Here is an 18,840-nt window from a genome sequence, read left to right as displayed (position 1 = left end):
TCGCTTCATATTCCCTTTATAGCTACATTTAACTTTTCAAGTGCACAGCAAGGCATTCCACTCCACATCTAAACTCCACATAGTGGAGTTTAGATTCTTTGGGCTCTCTACAAACATGATCTCTTCAAACATTTATACAGCCATTTTGTCACTAATCACTTGAGTGTAGAGGCAGTGACCATGTCTTTCACAGAATTAATCAGTGAACACAGTTGAATGATAGGAACGTGTATGGTCACATGTTGCAAATCATGTTTATTCCCCGTCACTTCAGATATTTCTTAATTATTTAATCAGAAGGGTCAGGGGACCCACAAGTTGACGTTAATTAAGCTACAGTTCTGCAGATTTTGCCCTTGGGACCCTGAAGTGAAGAGATATTTTGTTTGGTGTTAATTTGTTTTTGATGACAAATCTTTTCATATTGGTGAGATAAAAATATAATGCCAAAGTAATCATTCTTTTGGGTATTGACAATTGTAGTGACAATTTGTAGTCAAGTAAGTTCTTGTGAAATTAAGCTATTCTTCATTTTGCTGAAGACCACCTGGAAGTCATTCAAGTCATTCAAGGGCCTCTGGAGGTCTCTGGACTCTAGTTTGAAAACCAGTGAGTTATGAATAAGTACTTAAAATGAAAGTCTGTGAAAAGTCGCACAGCACAGCGTTTCCTCAAAACACTAACTCTAACCCCTCTGAAACCAGCGCCACAAGCAGAACAGGGATCGAAACAGTGTCAGGTATCCTGTGTCTCCAATTAGAAAGAGATGTGTGGAGAGCCTCGGAGCCTCTGGGGAAAGCAGCTCTGCAGGTCAGCTGGACTGTGGGAACCCCGCGTTTCCAGTCACTCTGATGTTTGAAGTCCAGCTGATTTGAAGGAGGAGGATGAAAGATGGAGGGAGGGAGAGAGATATGACAATGGTTGGTAGGGAAATGAGAATAGCTTTGGAGGAAGGATACACCAAGACAGAGTGGTGTTCAGCGGTACCCAAATGACAATTCTTTGGCTGGTGATTATTGTAGATGAGCTGCTTTTGATGCATATACAAAACCTGTTATTAAGCTGCCAACCTGTAGCATCTTCACACTGTTTATTTAGCACTTCATCTTCCTCTTAGAATGCAGGTCTTAGAAGGATTTGAAGAAAGGACAAAAAAAGGGTGTATAAAAGAAGGAATGCATTTTGTTGCGGGCAAATAGTAGAAGGTTTACTGCCAGAAAAACAGTGTCATGGTGAAATGATCTGTCTGGACTAGCAAACAGCCTCTCACCCGTTTGTTGCATTTGACGTCTAAAGCAATTTCTAGCAGCACAATCTCAATAACAAGGACTCAATAAACACTTGAAATTGAATTGCTAATTATGTCAAAGTAAGCACACTTAGAAGGAGGGCTGTTTGGGTGTGACTGATTGAAGGTTTCATGTCTTGTAGTTGATGGTATTTTTTTGTAATATCCATTAAATCTTACGTGTAACTTTGATCCCACCATCTTGATGGGGGGGAAGAGACGAGGTTAAGCGAAGGGGTGGGTGAGTGCAGATGGGGAGGGAGGGACACCGGCAATCAAAGCGTGGAAGTCTAGGATAGAGGGATACGGAGTGACTGTTTCACCCTCCCTCTGGGTGTGGGGGAGTGGAGATGAGAGTAGAACATGGTCATGGTTTTTACTCAGAACACAGACAGGGGTAATTGTTGCTGCTGGCGAAATGGAGATATAAGCCTGACTAGATTGGGTTTGCTTTATTGTTTAAAAAGCACAGATCTAGCCAGGTGTGGAATGGCTGTAGGTAGGAAGACAGCAGTGGATCTATACACACATATACACACACACGCACATTGGTATGTATATGGATAGAGAGATAGATAGAGAGACATTAGGTGGGCTACGTGATTTCATGTATTTGTGTGTCTTTTCCTTATCCCATGTAATTCTCAGGTTCCATCACGGTGGATGGCCACGAGCTTCATGAGGAGGACCTGAGGCTGATGTACACTTTCGACCAGAGCTCTGGCTCCGCTGCGCAGTACGAGGCACACTCTGACGCACAGGTACATACACCCTCACCTTAGTTTTGTTTTTTGTTTTTTTGTTTTTTTTGACTACATCCATTCTCTAACCATAACTCTCACCACTGGCTGCCTAGATAGAGCTGCACAAAATTGGTTTATAACACAAGAAAGAAATCATTCCCATTTAGTCGAGACCCGAGATTTGATTTTGCTCAGATGAAATTCTGTATGGGATGCCAACTATTATCCTGTGGATTTCATACAAAAAATATCAAGAAACTTTTATTTCAACCACAGGTTCAGAAGGTTCAGAAATAATTTTTTTCTTTTGTGCATGAAATTTTGCCAGAAGGGTTACTTTATGGAAAAAAATTAAAATGCAAAACATTAGGCAAATAAATGGAGATTTATCCATTTGTACTTAAAAGTTTATTTTGCAGCACGATATCTATTTCATGAACAAAGTACATGCATTTTATGGATAAAATAATGATTCGAGAGAATTAGGCTCTGTCTCTGCATGTGGGGAGCTATAACAAGTTCAAAAGCAAGCTTCTGGTTTTGTGGCAGAAAAAATGCATTCTGTGCAGAATCAGTCATCAGTTGTAATATCAATGCAAACATGATACGTTCTGCTTACTGGCACCTGACATCCACAAGAAGAAATGGAAGTCTGCCAACAGGACAACAGTAAATTTCATGCTAGGTTTGATACCATAAGTTTGTATTTTAAAAATAAATGTCTCATTCAAAGTAGGACTGTACTCCTCTGGCCCTCACCTGTGCCTCTCAGCCACTGTTGAAGGCCAGGTGGCTAAAGATGTTTATTGGACATAATGTGCCATGTGTTATTTATGATTTTTAAATGAGCCTTCTTCATCCTACCAGCTGAATGTGATTCTACTTTTATTGAAACTGTATGAAAGCTGCCATGCCCCAAACTTCCTGATCACAGACATCATCACTGAACAAATAAATGTTGAAATATCTAAATAATACGGAATGCATAGTGTAATGATTGGGAGAACTAGACGTAGACAATACCAATTAGATTCTTTAGTGTGTGTGTGAAATTGTGTGTGGGTGTGTGTCGGGGCGTGGGGGTGAGAAGGAGGCTACAGCTCTTGGAAAGAAGCTCAGTGTCTCTCCTTGGATTTTTTTCAGCAGCGGGAGGGAAAGGGCTCTGTTGTACCCAGGTGGTGCGGGTGCTCAGAGTGAATATCAGTAATAATGTCGGCAGTAATAGAGGTAATTTAAAAATATGAAATAAAATTACACTTGATGGGAAAACAAATTTAGAGCAGATTTATTGACATCTATTTAGTCCTACACGATGCCTCTTTGACCCACTACTTATAGAAGGTGCTGCATATGAGCCTCAGTGGCAAAGTTTGCAGCCTGCCTGGATGAGAGAACTTATTAATTTCAACCAAGTTAAATTCAAGATTTTTCAAGACCTCTTAGAATGCAGAAGAAAATCGAAATGGAACAATATTGCAAGGTTGGCGTGATGGTTTTTCTCAGCAGCTTTATGTTTTTTCTGATTTCATGTTTGACTTAACACCCAAGTGTCTAATTTGAGTGTTTTCTAACACATACAGCAGTGGGCTTTGTGCTCCTTTCCCAATATTGTCTATAAACAAATACAAAATGCACCAGACTCAGGGCTCCAAACTTTTCTCAGCACCACCGTCCTGAAAAGTAATTTAAACCGTCCCAAAGTCAGTGTAAACGGATCCAAAATTCTAAATGTTGTCTTACTGCTTCATTGTCATCTATAGTGGTTATTTGCATAAAAACACTCACATCACTATTCAAATGATTAGGAAATGAATGATTGTGTATTTATTTTAAAAATTGCCTCATAGTTTTAATTATGTATTATCAGGTGCTCAGAATTAATGTCAAAGTTAAACATGAAAGTTAGACAGGTCATAATTCCCTCTCTAATATGTAATTTCTATTGCTGTGGAAACATCAACAAATTTCTCCTTCAAACAGTTTTATATTTTTGTTTGCAATTCAACGTTTTAACATAGTTTAATTATATGTGAACATATCATGATAATAACTGACCTTTACCCAGTTCTCACTTTACTAAATAGAACTGGAACGCATCCTAATGTAACTCGAACCAAACAACAAACCAAACGATGATGAGGAGCCGTATCACTTTCTGTGTGGATAAAGTCTGTTCTCTGTTTCCAACTCTGAGCGGTTATGGATCCTCATCCTGTTCAGTCCTGACTTTTTGCTCGAATCGGGTAAGATGCAGTCGTTTTGTGTGTCATCTGCGACAGTGCCTTGTGCCTCTGTTACTCTCTTTAAATAGAGCAACAGCTTTTACTGCTGGCGTGACCTGGGCAGTGGTCGCTACCGTGGAAACATTTCAGAATCATTTTCCTTGTTAATTTAATTTAGTCAGTGAGGCTTACTACTGTTTGGTACAGTTTTGGTCAGGCCTTCTTCACCAGGTGGGATGTGTTCATGGACCAAGTCAGATCATGTGTGATATAGACTCTCAGGAACATGAGACTCTCTACCTTTTCCACTTCCTCTCTGTGTATATAAAGGGCAAGGGTGCCCGGTTTTCCTGGACTCCCTGAAATCGACCGTGACTTCAAATGGACTCAGAGTGAGGAGTGAAATACAAACCGTTTTAAACAGGAATGAGCAAACAGTCTGGCCAGAGTAAAAGAGACTCACCAATGTAAAGTCTTTAGTCCTTTAGTTCCCTGTGTTGGTAAACATGAGTGTGCAGTTTACTGACATCATGTTACAATGATGATGCCTAGTGCTTCTTTAATCCTTTCTGTAACCTAATCCTAATCTAAACCCTAAACCCAAGGCCTAACCCTAAACTAGAACCTGAAGAGGCAGGTAGTGCCAACATGTCTTCTTTGCTATGAGGATTTTCCTCAATCTGTTTATGCTTATGAAGTCATTTGGTCCTCATAAGTGTAGCGATACAAGGACAAAAGAACAGGTACAAACATTTCTCTCTCTCCCTCCCTCCCTCTCTCACATTCTCTCACATATGATTTCACCATGTAATAATAAACTATGAGTCTCAGTTCAGTTTCAGGGGAAAAAAAACAACAGTTGTTTTACTGTAGTTGTCAAGTATATAGACTTGACCCACAGTGTGTCGTGGAGCTGGATCTGTGCTGTTCTCTCCCTGCTACTGCGTCACAGTGCCACAACGTGTAAAAGCATTAATGTCTCTTTACTGTGAGTGTGATGTATGAAATCATTTCACGGCTAAGTGGGAACCAGCACGTACGCGTTTCCCACAGGCCCTTTCTAATCAGCGCTCCTCCAACCGTGTACACACCACGCGGCTGCACCTTAATACCAGTTTACTGAGCTTGCTCTTTCAGTCTTTCAGTTTCTTGCTCTCTTTCTCTCTTTGACTTTCTACCTTCCAACAGTCTCACTCTCTGTGCTTTTCTTTTACTCTCTTTATTGTTTTTGTGCTCTTTCTCCATCACCCTGTCATTCATTCTTTCTCTCTCTCTCTCCTTTCCATGTTATAACATGCAAGGTCTTATGGAAAATGCCAGTCATTGCACTGCCCCTTTGTGAGCAGTGGTCAGCAAAGAAAGTCTACATGCTCATCACATTTAGGCCACAATATTGGCATTACTGTACTGCCACTTGCATAGTCAAATTAGAAATGTGTTTATAGTTACTAGTTGTACGCACTCATGTCACATGTCAACACATCACACTATACATTTGCATATTTGAAGAGTAGCTTTTAGCTGTATTTCTGGAAGATAACTTTTTTTTCCCACCTCAGATGTGTAATTGCACCACCAAGCTAATAAAAGAGCCTGGATAGCTCAGCAGCTAAAGTAAACTCATGATGTCAGACGATGAATTCCAGCTCACGACCAATGTCATGCGTCATCCTTTCTCTGTTAATATTCTGTCAGTTTTTAGTCTCAACTGCTGCTCCTGTGTCAATTTCCACGGCATATTTTTGAATAACTATGCTTGCTCTGGAAAGATGCTTGGACAGGGGGGCGGCATAGGGTTATGCCATGGGTATTACAATGAACAAACACAGCTTTTCCCCATTTCTGCCACTGTTGTTGAAAAATGACCTTGGGCTATAGATTAGTGATGTAGCTACGGTGGTGACCATGGTAGAATCGATTCTATTCATATCACAGTACCTAGAGTTTAATGACCGTGTGTCCAAAGCATTTAAGATGGCAACAAAAGTTTTGTGTCTGTTAGGCATGAACTGGGATTGAGGGGTGAAATTGGCCTATTTATAATCTATGTGATTTTTGAAGTTCTGTGTATTAGTTTTCATTATAGCACGGTATTTACTCCTATAGAAGGCAAGCCTACTTTTATCCTTCAGTCAGCCTTAAAACTGCAACAAATAAGTACCTGCTAATCAGGACGATTCGGTACAGCTGCACCGCCTTGTAAAATAAGCTAAAATTTAGCTTGGTGCTCATCTTTAAAATAAATGTTGTAGTCCAGCAGAGGGATTCAAAACAGCAGAGCTGAGTGCAATTGAGAGTTTTAGGTGAACTACAGAATTCAGGTGATCAGAGAAAAAAGGGAATTAATCTTCTGTCTAGAGTATCCTTACTCCCCATAATCAAGAGGCTGTCTGGACAAAATGTTCTTAACACACACAAAATAAATCTGGATAATACTGAATTAGAATAAACTACATAATGCCGGAAACAGTAAGATTTGGATTGAAAATAACTATGAATTTTTAGCAGACCCAGTTCAGGAAAAGGACACATGGTTTAGAGGTGCAATATTACATAATGCTTTATGTGAAACAGAGGTTTTCAAACTCTGAGTATGGTCCCATGGTATGCCAAAAGATTCTCATTTTGCATTTTATTTGGAATATTTTGCCTTTCTGTGTGTTGTTGCAATGTGTAATTTGTGCTTTGATTGCACAATTAAAATATGAACATTACATAAGTAATTTATAGATGCTGTTTGTCTCTAATTTAGTGGTTATATAATGCATATGAGGTGCTGTTGTTAGGTTGTTTGATCAAATTTCTCTTGAGCAGACAGCAAATCACCCCTGAGTTGAAATTTCCTTGCAGTAGCTGGTATCCATCTTGGCAGAGGTGGGTGCATCCTTTTGGAGGAGGTGTTCAAACTGATATGGAGACAGTCTAAAATAGGTTATAAAAAATCTTTACTGGCTTTCAAGTGATTGATCAAGTGATGGAGCTCACTGTGTTGCTCTTTGGTTTATAAGATGTCACGCACCCACACTGACCTCTTGTTTTTCTTCTTCTGTTGTGAATCCGTGCTACACAGAACAGTGCCACCTCCTCGTTCTTCATGGCTGCACTAAGTTAGCACCGTTTTAACAAAAAGCTGGTCTAGTAATGTGTGATCAGTCAGGTCAAGCAAATCACTCGTAATCAATCAGAACTTTAAATATTTCATAGAGAAACTAGAAAATATTTTTCTACCCTTAAGGGCATTGGCTGAAAATAAAAGAAGGCCTTTATTTTTTTGTAAATGAAACAATGGCCTTAAACTTCTTAATCACGTTTTTTGTCTCAGAATGTTGTACTTCTATAATTGTGAAGGCTCTGCTTTGGACTTCTCTCCATCCCATCCTAGGATCAACACCTAGCTTCTTTAGGAAAACCCTTCGATGGACAGTGTCATGTCTTACCCTAAAATGAGTTTTGAGCCCTTGAATTTCACCAAATAAGAGTTTGAATGTCATAGGAAAGTCACTTAAAATCATTGTCCAAGAGTATGTTTGAAACCCATAAAAATATAAATGGTATTAAAATTTGTAGATTTAAAAAAACAAACAAATGACAGTTCATATAGAGAAAGAAATCAGAGGAGGCTTGATTGGGTAGGAATGTCCCGTCTTATTTTGTGGGTTAATTTCATTGCCTGTTTTCACATTCATAGATTGCACTTTCAAATAGACTCAAAAATGGAAATCTCCCCTCAGGGAAAACAGAGTGTTCCAGGTGGAGGGCTGTGTATGAAAGCAGCTTCTCTTGCCAAAGTTGGCAGAATACATTATCAGTTTTTGGAAACACGTAGGAACACTTGTTCTCTCCAGCATGTTTGTGATCACTTCAGTATGCAGCTTACACTTTCCTCTTGCCCTCTCGGTGTGTTGTCCTCTAGGTCCTGGTGCTGCTGGACGTCACCCCTGACCAGTCCATGGTGGACGAGGGTGTGGCCAGAGAGGTCATCAACCGCATCCAGAAACTACGCAAGAAGGTGGGACACTATTACAGGAACACTAGTAGCTCTGGAAGCAGAATGGCAGCTAACACAGTGCTTCCGAATTTGCAGTCTAGTGTATAATGAATTGAATCTGACACGGTGTAAACTGTTTGCCAACACATGTATTTGGAGCTGTGCTAGGGTGAGCACAACATGAGTCAGTCCCTTGAGTTGAATTTGGAGACAGTTTGTCATCCAGGGCAGTGTGTGTGTATCCCGTCCGACCAGTTCCTGTACAATAATGCATGATAATTAAGCTGGGGTAAGAATTTTGACACAATATTGTAAGCACTTAGGAGCAAGGCAAGATGAGGCAACAAAAAAAGACAAGTGAACCATGGTCTACTCCTCTTGACATGGATGAGATTTAAAAGAATCACATGTTTGGTTCAACCAGAAAGTCCCTTCCTGGCAGACTGTTGGGACACTATGATATACAGCTGCAACTACACACCATACAACATTATCCAGCATCTCCAGCAGAGAGCAGTTATGTCTTTGTGTAGGCTTGCTTGCTTTTGGCATCCAGAAACAATTCTATATTTGTTTCCAGTCATTTGGGGGGGGTACTGTACCTACGGCACAGTCTGCCTCCATATCTACTTTAGATCGGTATTGATCCAGCATAAAACTTTGGCTGTAATCTGTTGTTTTTTCTCTCTTTGTTTTCTTCCCCTTCTTCTCTCCCTCCTCCCCTCCTCTTTATGTCCCATGCTAATTTTGTCAGGGCAGTTTTGAAATCTTTCCATTGCAGCATCACAGTTAGAAGTTTCTCCATCACAAGGCAGGCTTAATGGAAGCTTAATTACAGTCTGGCCCCTTTCAGATTCTAATGTTAGAGCTTTGAAGTGGTCTGGGGAGTAAAGACGGATTAGCCATCAGCCTCTTGTTTTCACAAGAAACAAACAGTTTTTCCATCCTGCTGTGGCAGTGGTGTGCACTGGCTCCCAGCCAGGCTAAATTCCTCCAGTAATTTCAAACTAAGATCGGTGAGGAATTTTCCACCATGGGGATGGGAATTAATTTTCATCAATTACTTGACATGTTTTCTAGTAGTTTGTGGGTGTACTGAGGGTGGTGTGTATGTGTGTCTTTGTCTGTGCGGGTTTTTGTGTTTTGTGTGTGAGCATATGCAGGGTTGAGAAAGAGGGCAGCCTTTCTCTTTTTTTTTTTTTTTTTCAACTGGAGTGCTCACAATCCTGAGGTATCTCTAGCTAACTTAATACACACATGCACACATACTAGCAGTGAGTAATTAATCGCAATAAAAAATCATAACATGGCAAAGTGCGATACCCAAAGGAGGAGCAGGAGCTGCAGTTTTTTGATAAAGGTAAAATATGTGCCAAAATATTCCTGCAAATAAAGTATTCTGGTGCTACATAGACCTCATGACCTACAAATTGTGTTTTCTAGATGTAAGAAAACATGTTTTTTGGTGCAGTGCCTGGCAATAAAAATTACAAAATCAAAAATGATCAGTCCTACTAAAATGGTGAATCATGTTGCAATTGCAATATCTATCAAATTAATCACAATGTGTTTGTTTTTGGGTTTTTTTTACATTTCAGTCCTAACACACACACAAACACACACACACACACACACACACACACAGTAGCTGTACTGAGGGAGGGGTTGGTACCTTCACTTGGCAGGAAAAGCCTATAAACCTTCCTCCATTGATTGACTGCTCCTCGGTATCTAGCTAACGTTATTCCTCTGCCCTTGAGCCACATACTGCAATTGGAGTGTGTGTGTTTAAGAGAGCGTGCATGTGTGCAGGCATTGTGCGTATGTGTGTACGGCTGTGCGTGTGTGTGTACACAGCTGCACACTGTAGATTAGGATGAGATCAATGCATTTGAAAGTGTCAAGGTTAGCAGAAGCTGGCAGCACACTGTGCTAAAATAGTCAGGCTTTCATCCAATAAAAATCTCCCTTTGTTCCTTTCTGCCTTCATTTGTTCCTTTACAGGCTGTTGTTTTTTCCCTCTCTCCCTTAATTCCTACTGTCTCTCCTTTTGTTTCCTCCTCCCATTCATTTTGTTTATCCCATTTTCCCCTCAATCCTTCTTTCAGGTAATTGTTTCTTCCCGTATTTATTCTCTCCTGTGTAAAAGAGAGAAGCAAGGAAGAGAGAAGGCTTAAAAGAGAATAACTGAGGCAGTGGTTGATTGCATCACCAGCTATCAGAAAATGATTTCTGTAAAGCATATCTGAACCCTCGCCTTCTCCTTGTGTCATATTATATATGCACTGAAAGACACTACAAAGCTGTCTTGGTCAGCAAACCATAAATGTTTCTGTAAAGATAACAGGTTTATGCCTTATCACACATAATACCCCATAGTATTGTTTCTATAGACGTGCAAAAAATAATTGACTCAGTCTGCACCTTACAGACTTACAGAGGGATGCGATATTCTTTTCAGTACTGTATCAATTCTTGAACCGATTGTATTAATCATTTAAGCACTTAATTTTTAGATGATGCATTGTCATCTACATATAACTGCACTGTAAGTGAGTGCATTTTGCCATTTCTATTTTAATAAATTAGAATTGGAAATTTGAGTTATATTTTGGGTCATTTTGCCACCTGAAATATGTTGTATATGTTATTAGTCTACCCATGTGTTACGCACCAGGTTGTATCTTAAACTCTAGTTGTACATATTCAGTAAATTCGGTATAGTACTGCAGTGCATCATGATACAGATTGTATCGGTGCTGTCACTCATGTTTAGATAGTATGTCCTGGTGATTATTGGGCTGTTCTCCATTAAAATGAGCATCCTCTATTAATTTCTCAGTGTAATCTTCCACTGGCTACTTTTTTGCATAATAACTTAACTACCATCCACTGATCTCTTGTCACCCAGGGCCATTTGGTGCCGTCAGATGAGATAACTGTGTACTACCAAAGCCAGCCAGCAGGGGAGTACCTGGACTCTGTGATCCAGGCCCACACTGACTTCATCCTGGCTACCACCAAGGCCCCTCTTTTGCCCTACCCTGTCCCCAAGACTGCCGGCGTCATTGTAGAAGAGAAGACACAGGTATGAAAGGTTACCTGGGGGCTAGCAGGCTTGTTGTTGATGTGCTACAGCAGAAGCCGTCAAAACGTCAACTGAACAGGCTCTCTACACCTAAGAGGCATGGTGTTAACACTCTGAAAAAAACAGTAGTAAAGTGTGTGCTGCCTTAAGTGTGAATGGTGCCTCGGCTAGAAGTTGACTGACCCCAGCACACAACCAGGAGATAAAACAATGCAAAAAAGACAAAGAGTGCAAAAAAAAAAAATGTGAGTTTGTTCTGCTCATTAATATGATGTGAATGATTTTAACAGGTCATGCTATCTACCACTTTATGGACACTTGTCAAGAGTGCACTGCACAACCACAAGTGCGTGTTTTCTTATGTGTGGCTCTTTTGGAAATTGCATCCTAGACCTCTGCTTGTGTGTGCAAGCATGTCAGAAGGGTGGGGGCGATCTTTATTTGTGATGCTTCATTAAAGAATATCGAATGGCCAACTGTCTGTCTCGCTCTAACATTTATGCTGTTTTCTGTGCTGCAGCTTAAAGGCTCAGACCTGGAGTTAACCATAGTGAAGGGCTCCTCTGCCCCCAGGGCTCCTCTCAATGGACCAGCTTGCACCTATGTCAACCTCAAGGTCAAAGTCAACAACAAAGAGCAAGGTAGGTAATGGCGCAATCAAAAAAATCTTGTTTTGAATATATTCTGCCTTCTCCAAGCCAGATTAGGGGTGTCCGCCGGCCTGTACATGTTCAGGACTGCTCCCCCTGCTTTTTGAACCGCTTGAGTCCTGACAGTTTAGTGCTACCCCCACCTGCACCCTCAAGACATTGTATACAACAAAGTTTGCAGGCCAGGTGCTAATTGAACATCAATTAGCACAACTCTGCATAAACAAACACATACTCAAAAGGCAGGTGAATACAGTTTAATCTGAGCCGAGGAGCTGCCAAATTGTTGTGAAAAGCCCACATCATGGCTGCGCTTTCAGATGTGCCCACCCGTGGCCTGTCTGCAGATGTAAAAACAAACAAACAAACAAACAAAAACAAAAAAAAAGGCTGCACTGCTGAGATTTTTTGCAGCACTCACAGGAGGGTGGGCCTTTTAACAGAAACTGTTAAACAATCATCGTTATTCACTTAGTTCACACTGCATCTCCATTTGAGGTGTGAATATTGCTACTTTAACGAGGAGAGAGGCAACGTGGTTTCAGAGGGAACATCAAGTGAAAGCAAGGAATATTGTTAACCCCATTTGTTCTCCATATTAGAAGAGTCTCCAAACTTTGATCCGACCCAAAAGATTGTTTCACTATTGGCAATCAGTGTGACATTGCACTGCTAGTTTACGATACCTTTTTCTCCACTTCATTTGAAAGACGACAGGGTCTTTGAACTATACATTTTGTTACCTTAGGGGAGAGATTGACCAGTTAATCAGTCACATGATTAATCAAGCCAATATCTGGCATTTTGAGATGGTCGGCATCAGCTGATATCTGTGCTCAGATGGCTGACAAACAAAAAATGTCTGCAGACACATCAGCAGACAGATTTGTCCGTGTGGCTTCTGTGGAACGATGTCAGTGCCCTCCCTTATCTGCTGATAAATGCTGTTGTTAAGTGCAGTAAAATGTTCATTTTTCATTTACTTATTCTCAGGTCTTTTTTTTCTTTACAAAGTTTAGTTTTTTTGATTACATGAGCATTTATGAACATTTATTTAGTTCATACATTTCTTAAATTTAAAATGTTTGTGCATTGCAGACAGTGCAGATCTGCCTAAGCAGCAACAAAGCAGTCAGTGTTTTATAAATGTTCATTTAAGTTCAGCAATTTTGTGCCTTATTTGTTATGATAATTATTAAATTGTTGTACTTTATCAAATGCAAAAAGAAAAAGATAGAGTGCCCCGGTGGCTTACCGGATAAGCTTGCGTACCACTTGTTAAGTCTGAGTCCTGATCACAGCGTCCTGGGTTTGAATCCGACCTCAGGCCATTTGCTGCATGTCATCCCCTGTCTCTCCCCTGCCTTTCCTGTCTCTCTCTCTACTTTGGAAGCAGAAATGCCAAAAAATAATCTTAAATAAAAGAAGAGATAAAGATTATGTATCACCATCAGCTACTGAAAAACTCATATTATCGACTACTATCTTGGGATTCTTGAAATTGACTCAAGAACCCTGCTCCCAGCTTGGTTTCAAAGCTCACATGGGTATCAGATACTTTGAACTGATCCAAGCAGTTGATTTAAGCACTGTTGGCTGATGGGAGTTTTTGCTTGAGTAATCCAGTGTGATTGGTTTCTTGTTCAGAGGGTGTGGTGCTATTGGAAAACCCTAAAGGAGACAACAGACTGGACGTGGACAAGCTGAAGAAAGTGTGTAGCGTCATCTTTGGAACCAACAACACCCAGCTCCGCTTCTTCAGTGGAAAGGACGGTGAGAAACTGGACAGAAACAAGTGGACGCAGAAATCACAGATGCGTGCAGCTCTGTCTCTGTTTATCATGTGTGGTTTGGCTTGTAAGGGCACACTGGCTCACAAAACACTGATGTGGTTGTACATGTCTGCCCTGCAGTGAGAGAATATCAGTCTCCCTCTGCTTTAGAGTCGCCACACTTCCATGCAAAAACTAAACTACTGAACTGTCACCGTGTCACAGCTGTTGATGTTATTGTGGCAGTAGTGATGAATAACAGAGATGTTTTTCTGTGTCGGTTACAGAGCTGACAAACAAAATGGACCTTCAGGCTTTGAGTGGTAAAACTTTGTCAGTGACATCAGCAGGCTCCTCCCCTGGCCCCGACACCACCACCACCCCTGACACCCTCCTATGTCCTTATGTCAACCTGCAGCTCTGCAACGCACAGCCAGCTGGTGAGGAACACACGCCTGTTGGAAGCGGTTAGCACTGCATTGCTTTCACCTGTCTAACACTCTGTGTCTGCTTCCAGAGTGCCAGACAGGAGAGGTGGGCACTCTCTTGCTGGTGAACCCCTTGGGCCAGAATGGGCTGGACCATATGGGTCTGCTCTCTGAGGCTGCCAAGGTTTTTGGCCTCCGCAGCAGACGGCTCAAACTGTACCTGGACCAGGACCTTACTCAGGGTAAGAAGAATAGATGTCACTCACTTCCCTTTACATGCACATGAATTTTCCACCATTATTCTGAATATGAAAACATTTTGAATTTGATATGGGTCATGTGAACAGCACATTCTGTTTGGATACTCCTTATTAGGCCTTCCTCTGAATTTTCTGTTCAAGACACTGTTTAAGCTGATATTATTCAGGTTTTAGGAACACTCTTTGGTCATGTATTCAGCTCATGTGGAATATACGTTTTGGGGTTTTTACTGCAGTTTGTGACACACTGCGGCCTGTTTACGGTCCACTCTGCGTTGTAAACAAACCAAGTAGCCAACAGTTTGCAAGGCTGGGGTACAGATACATTCAAAAAACAAAAAGCCCACATTTTCTGGTCAGAAGGAGAAGCACACCTACTTTTAAACATTATGAAAGACTTGGCTATCAGCTGGATTTTGGGTATGCACAAATATTGCAACGCCGACCTTTTCAGTCAGGTGGGTTAATGAATGAAAGAGTTGTTTGCACAGTCAAACCAGTCAGAGTTTGCACAGCTACATGTAAATGGGAATATTAGTGGTATTCTCATCTTCATTAGCCATGTAAACAGCTTAATGGGAATATTGTCTTTTTCAGAAGAAGGGCAAAACCTGGAATGTTTTGTGCATGTAAATGTAGTCAATGTTAGTATCCATGTAGAGGGTTCTCAGCATGACTGAGGGTCAACTGGTGTTAGAACAGGCGCAGATATCTAGATGAATTGCCACTGCAGGTTTGGAAAAATCAAGCAACTTTCATCATTTTAACATTGGCTAAAATGCCAAGTTTCTAAAAAAAAAAAAAAAAAAATTCTTACTGAAGTCTCCCTTCCCTTAATTCTCCCATCATCTTCCCCTCACCATGCTCGTCTCTCTGGGCCAGTCCAGCATGATGAGGGAGGACGATGTGCAAACACATGCAAACTCCTGCAAAATGCCCTGTGCAGCTACCGTATCGCACAGTTTTCCCCGGGCATCTACTCAAAACACCGGTTTGCGTCCAGTGCCTGTGGAGCTGCTAGACTGAAGGGTCGGGGCTGGAGGGGTCACTGTCAGCTGGCACCAACAGAGGCTGTAGTTACACAGGAAGCGGTACAGGAGGTCATGTGAAGCTGTCAGGGCTGGCAGCTGAAGCGGTTGAGGCTGTGCAGCACCAGGCCTGTTGGTTAGGAACCTCCCTTTTCACTTACATAAAGTCATCAATCAGAGCCTATGCAGAAACATTCATTTTCCTATTATTTGTCGGTTTACGCTCCATTGCGTTCTATGATAAAGTAGTATCTGGTGGAAATTCAGTTAATCTTTATTCTCTATTTTAATTTAATTCCAGGTCAAGTAGTTGACTTTACATACAGTCAAATAATTGATCAAATCTGTTTTCTTGTATTCCAGTTGTACTGGTTCCATATGAACACCCTGCAGTTTGTCGGAGTCAGCAGATCAGACCCAACCCAGTATTGTAGCAGCTGAAAAATCCTAGTTAACTCTTGATGGAGTGCACACACTTTGATGCACGGTGTTAATCCACACTCCAGGAGGCTGTGTCCCCACAGCCGTGATTAGGCACAAGAAGAGTGTTTGCTTATGAGTTAGTAGCAAAGAAAAGTTGAGTCCAGCTGACAATCAAAAACAACTGAAAGACTGACAGGACTGTACGGAGATGGAAATGTCCAGCCCACTGCTCTTTGTTAGTGTCAGCCGGTTCAGCTCTGTCAGGCATGTTAATGTCACTTGTTAATAAATATTGCTTGATTATAGAAAATATGTTTTAATAAAGTTTGCAATTCTCTGAGATTTTAATCATTAAAAAAGATTTGTTTCCCCTTAAGTTAGATTCAGAAGATTCTTGGAAAAGTATTTTGGGTTCATTATTTTGAATTAGTTTTGGTCCAAGTCAAATTCTTTTTTTTTCTTTTTTTTTTTTTGGATCAGATATCATGTCAGTTATTTTTTCTTTGTTTAGCCACGCATTAAGTCACCTTTTTTCATAGTTCATTCCTCGGTGAGCTGGGTGATGGGACATATCTAAAATTAATAAAACACAAGGGGATGGTGTGGTTTCCCTCATCCTCTCAGCAATAAGTGAACAGATAAGAGAATAAGTTTGTTGTAAAATTTAAAAAAAAAAAAAAAAAAAAAAAAAATATGTATGATGGCACAATATAGATGCAGTAAAATTAAATGCTGAGCATATCCATGAAAAAATACATACATATGAAAAAATATATTTGCAGTATTTCTGATTTTATTTTCAAGTTTCAGTTTCTACTTTTGAGAAATGTTCAATATTTCTTCTTTTGATGTTGATATTTGTCTCAACTGGGTGTAACATCTAGAAGAGTCACTTGACTTTAGTTTGAAGAGTAGTGAAAATACAGATGGAGCTTTTTTAATGATTGTATTTTTATGAGCGTTGGGATCAGGGGTGTAGTTTTAGACTTAGACTTTTTTACACTTACATTTTCACTAGGATTTGTTTTGTTTTTTTTCCCTGCCAAGTTTTAGTCTTAAATGTAATTACCCATAATAACCCAGTAACTTGTGAATATCTCGTTGTGTTTTTCAGAGCTACCAGCTGACTCCTCTGTGAAATCTCTAGACACCAAAACTCTGTTTGTGAGAGTTCTTCCCACAACTGCGGAGGCATAGATCGCCAGAATCCAAACCCTTTTCCTGAAGGTATCTTAGCACTGATGCTGTCTGTGATCCACTGGAGGTTTCCTGGATGTGGATTCTTGCTGTGGATCCATGGCAAACTTAAAAAGCTTCGTGTTAAGATGCCTTAGAGGAAATCATGGGCCACAACAGGATTGTCTGGCAAGTTCACAACTATTACCAACAGAATTGTGCCCTGCTATTACCTGTGTCTTGAAAATTTTTTCCTTCACAATTTGCATTTCTTCAGATGTCATGAGATTGTGCTGTTTTTAAAGACATCCCAAGACATTACAATGGCTCTGTTTGAGACTTTTACCTTAGGTATTTAGCTCAGGCTTACTGTTCTCATCCCTGGTGCAATTTCCTTTTCCTGTTACTTTCTCTCCTAATCTGCTGCCAATTATACATGACAGTTGTCAGAGGAAACACATTGTGCTGTCAGTTAGAATATATTTATACTGGACCGAGAGATTTGTCAGTAAAAAGAATAAGGTTTACACTCTTAACTAGAAAGTGGGCACAGTTCAAGAACAGAATGACTCTTCCTCCACAACAGCTGAATAGACAGGCTTGGATAGATGTTGATGGTAAGGTGTGAAATGGCCAATCATTGAAAACAATGAGAATTGTTTGTTGGAAGAAAGCAAATAAGTTAGAAAAAAAATGTCTACCGCACACAGTGAAAATGATCCATCAAAACTGCCCAGAAAGGAATGCCAAAGGTTCATTTACCTCAGCTGAACATTTTATGAGTCTAAATCCATCCCACCTCGGACAAAAAGAAGCCACGGGATTGTATTTGTGGTGTCTCTAAGAATATGAGAACTGGTCTAGAATCACTGGTCAACTCAAATGAAGTCATAAAATGCACTATGAATTCATAAAAATGGTCTCAGATCAACACTTCTATTCTTGGATTCTAGTTGTACCATAGGCCATGAAATATTGCAACAAGATGACCTAGAATTTGTCCAGCTGTCAATACGACCACTTGAGGTTTTTCTTTATCATGCTAATGATGAAAATTATGCAGGCTATTTCACAGCACAGCTTTCAATGGAAGTTAGCTTAGTCCACAGTAATTATTGCTGTGGCCAATAATTGGGAAACCAATTGAGCCCATTGTGCTTACACACGCTTTAGAATTGAACTGACAAAACCTGCTCTGTTCATTACACAGAAAACCCTGTGGGCGATAGTGTAGGCATTTAAAAGGTGAAATGGATTTCGGGCCAGTCTACCTTATGGACAAAAAGGTGTTGTAATAAAATCCTGTCTGAGCAACAAAAGGATTATGTGCTATTTTTGGTGACAAATGGAACTAATAAAAGAAAGTGACTTTGGGAATCAACTAGTTCTGTGTAATTTCTTTTGCACTCGCTCAAACTTCTGTCTGACACGGAAACACTGATGCTGTGTGTACTGAACAGTATATCTGTAGGGTCCTGCAGTCTGATTATTTTTTGTCTGTGTGTGTGTATGTGTGTGGTTGATGTTGACTACAAATATAGACTATACCTTGGAATAACTTTGACCTTGCCCTTTAAATGTCAGAACAGATACATCATAAGGAAAAACATTGTATTTTATCATTAATCCAAACGGAGCTTATGCTTACAGTAACAACTATGCATGAATTTGTGAAAGAATTTATGAACCTTGTTTTTTAAATCCTTGATGAGAATACAGACTCAAAATCACAATTATTTTTGAAAAAGGGAGTAAAAGAATATAAGCTGTGTTG

At 40.3% G+C, this 18,840-nt stretch overlaps 1 protein-coding gene across 1 annotated transcript in view; it reads left to right on the top strand.

Moving 5' to 3' along the window:
• The window catches only part of iars1 (isoleucyl-tRNA synthetase 1), a 60,524-nt gene extending 42,081 nt beyond the window's left edge, over nt 1-18,443 (top strand). The window contains 8 exon segments of the mRNA XM_030051240.1: nt 1,937-2,049; nt 8,167-8,262; nt 11,153-11,329; nt 11,850-11,970; nt 13,627-13,752; nt 14,039-14,191; nt 14,269-14,421; nt 17,005-18,443. Coding sequence (XP_029907100.1) covers nt 1,937-2,049; nt 8,167-8,262; nt 11,153-11,329; nt 11,850-11,970; nt 13,627-13,752; nt 14,039-14,191; nt 14,269-14,421; nt 17,005-17,087 — 1,022 coding nt within the window. The 3' untranslated portion in view covers nt 17,088-18,443.
• The last annotated feature ends 397 nt before the right edge of the window (nt 18,444-18,840 follow it).

This window comes from Myripristis murdjan, chromosome 5 (genome assembly GCF_902150065.1).
Source record: "Myripristis murdjan chromosome 5, fMyrMur1.1, whole genome shotgun sequence".
NCBI classification, from domain to species: domain Eukaryota; kingdom Metazoa; phylum Chordata; class Actinopteri; order Holocentriformes; family Holocentridae; genus Myripristis; species Myripristis murdjan.
This window is presented reverse-complemented; position numbering and strand designations above follow the sequence as displayed.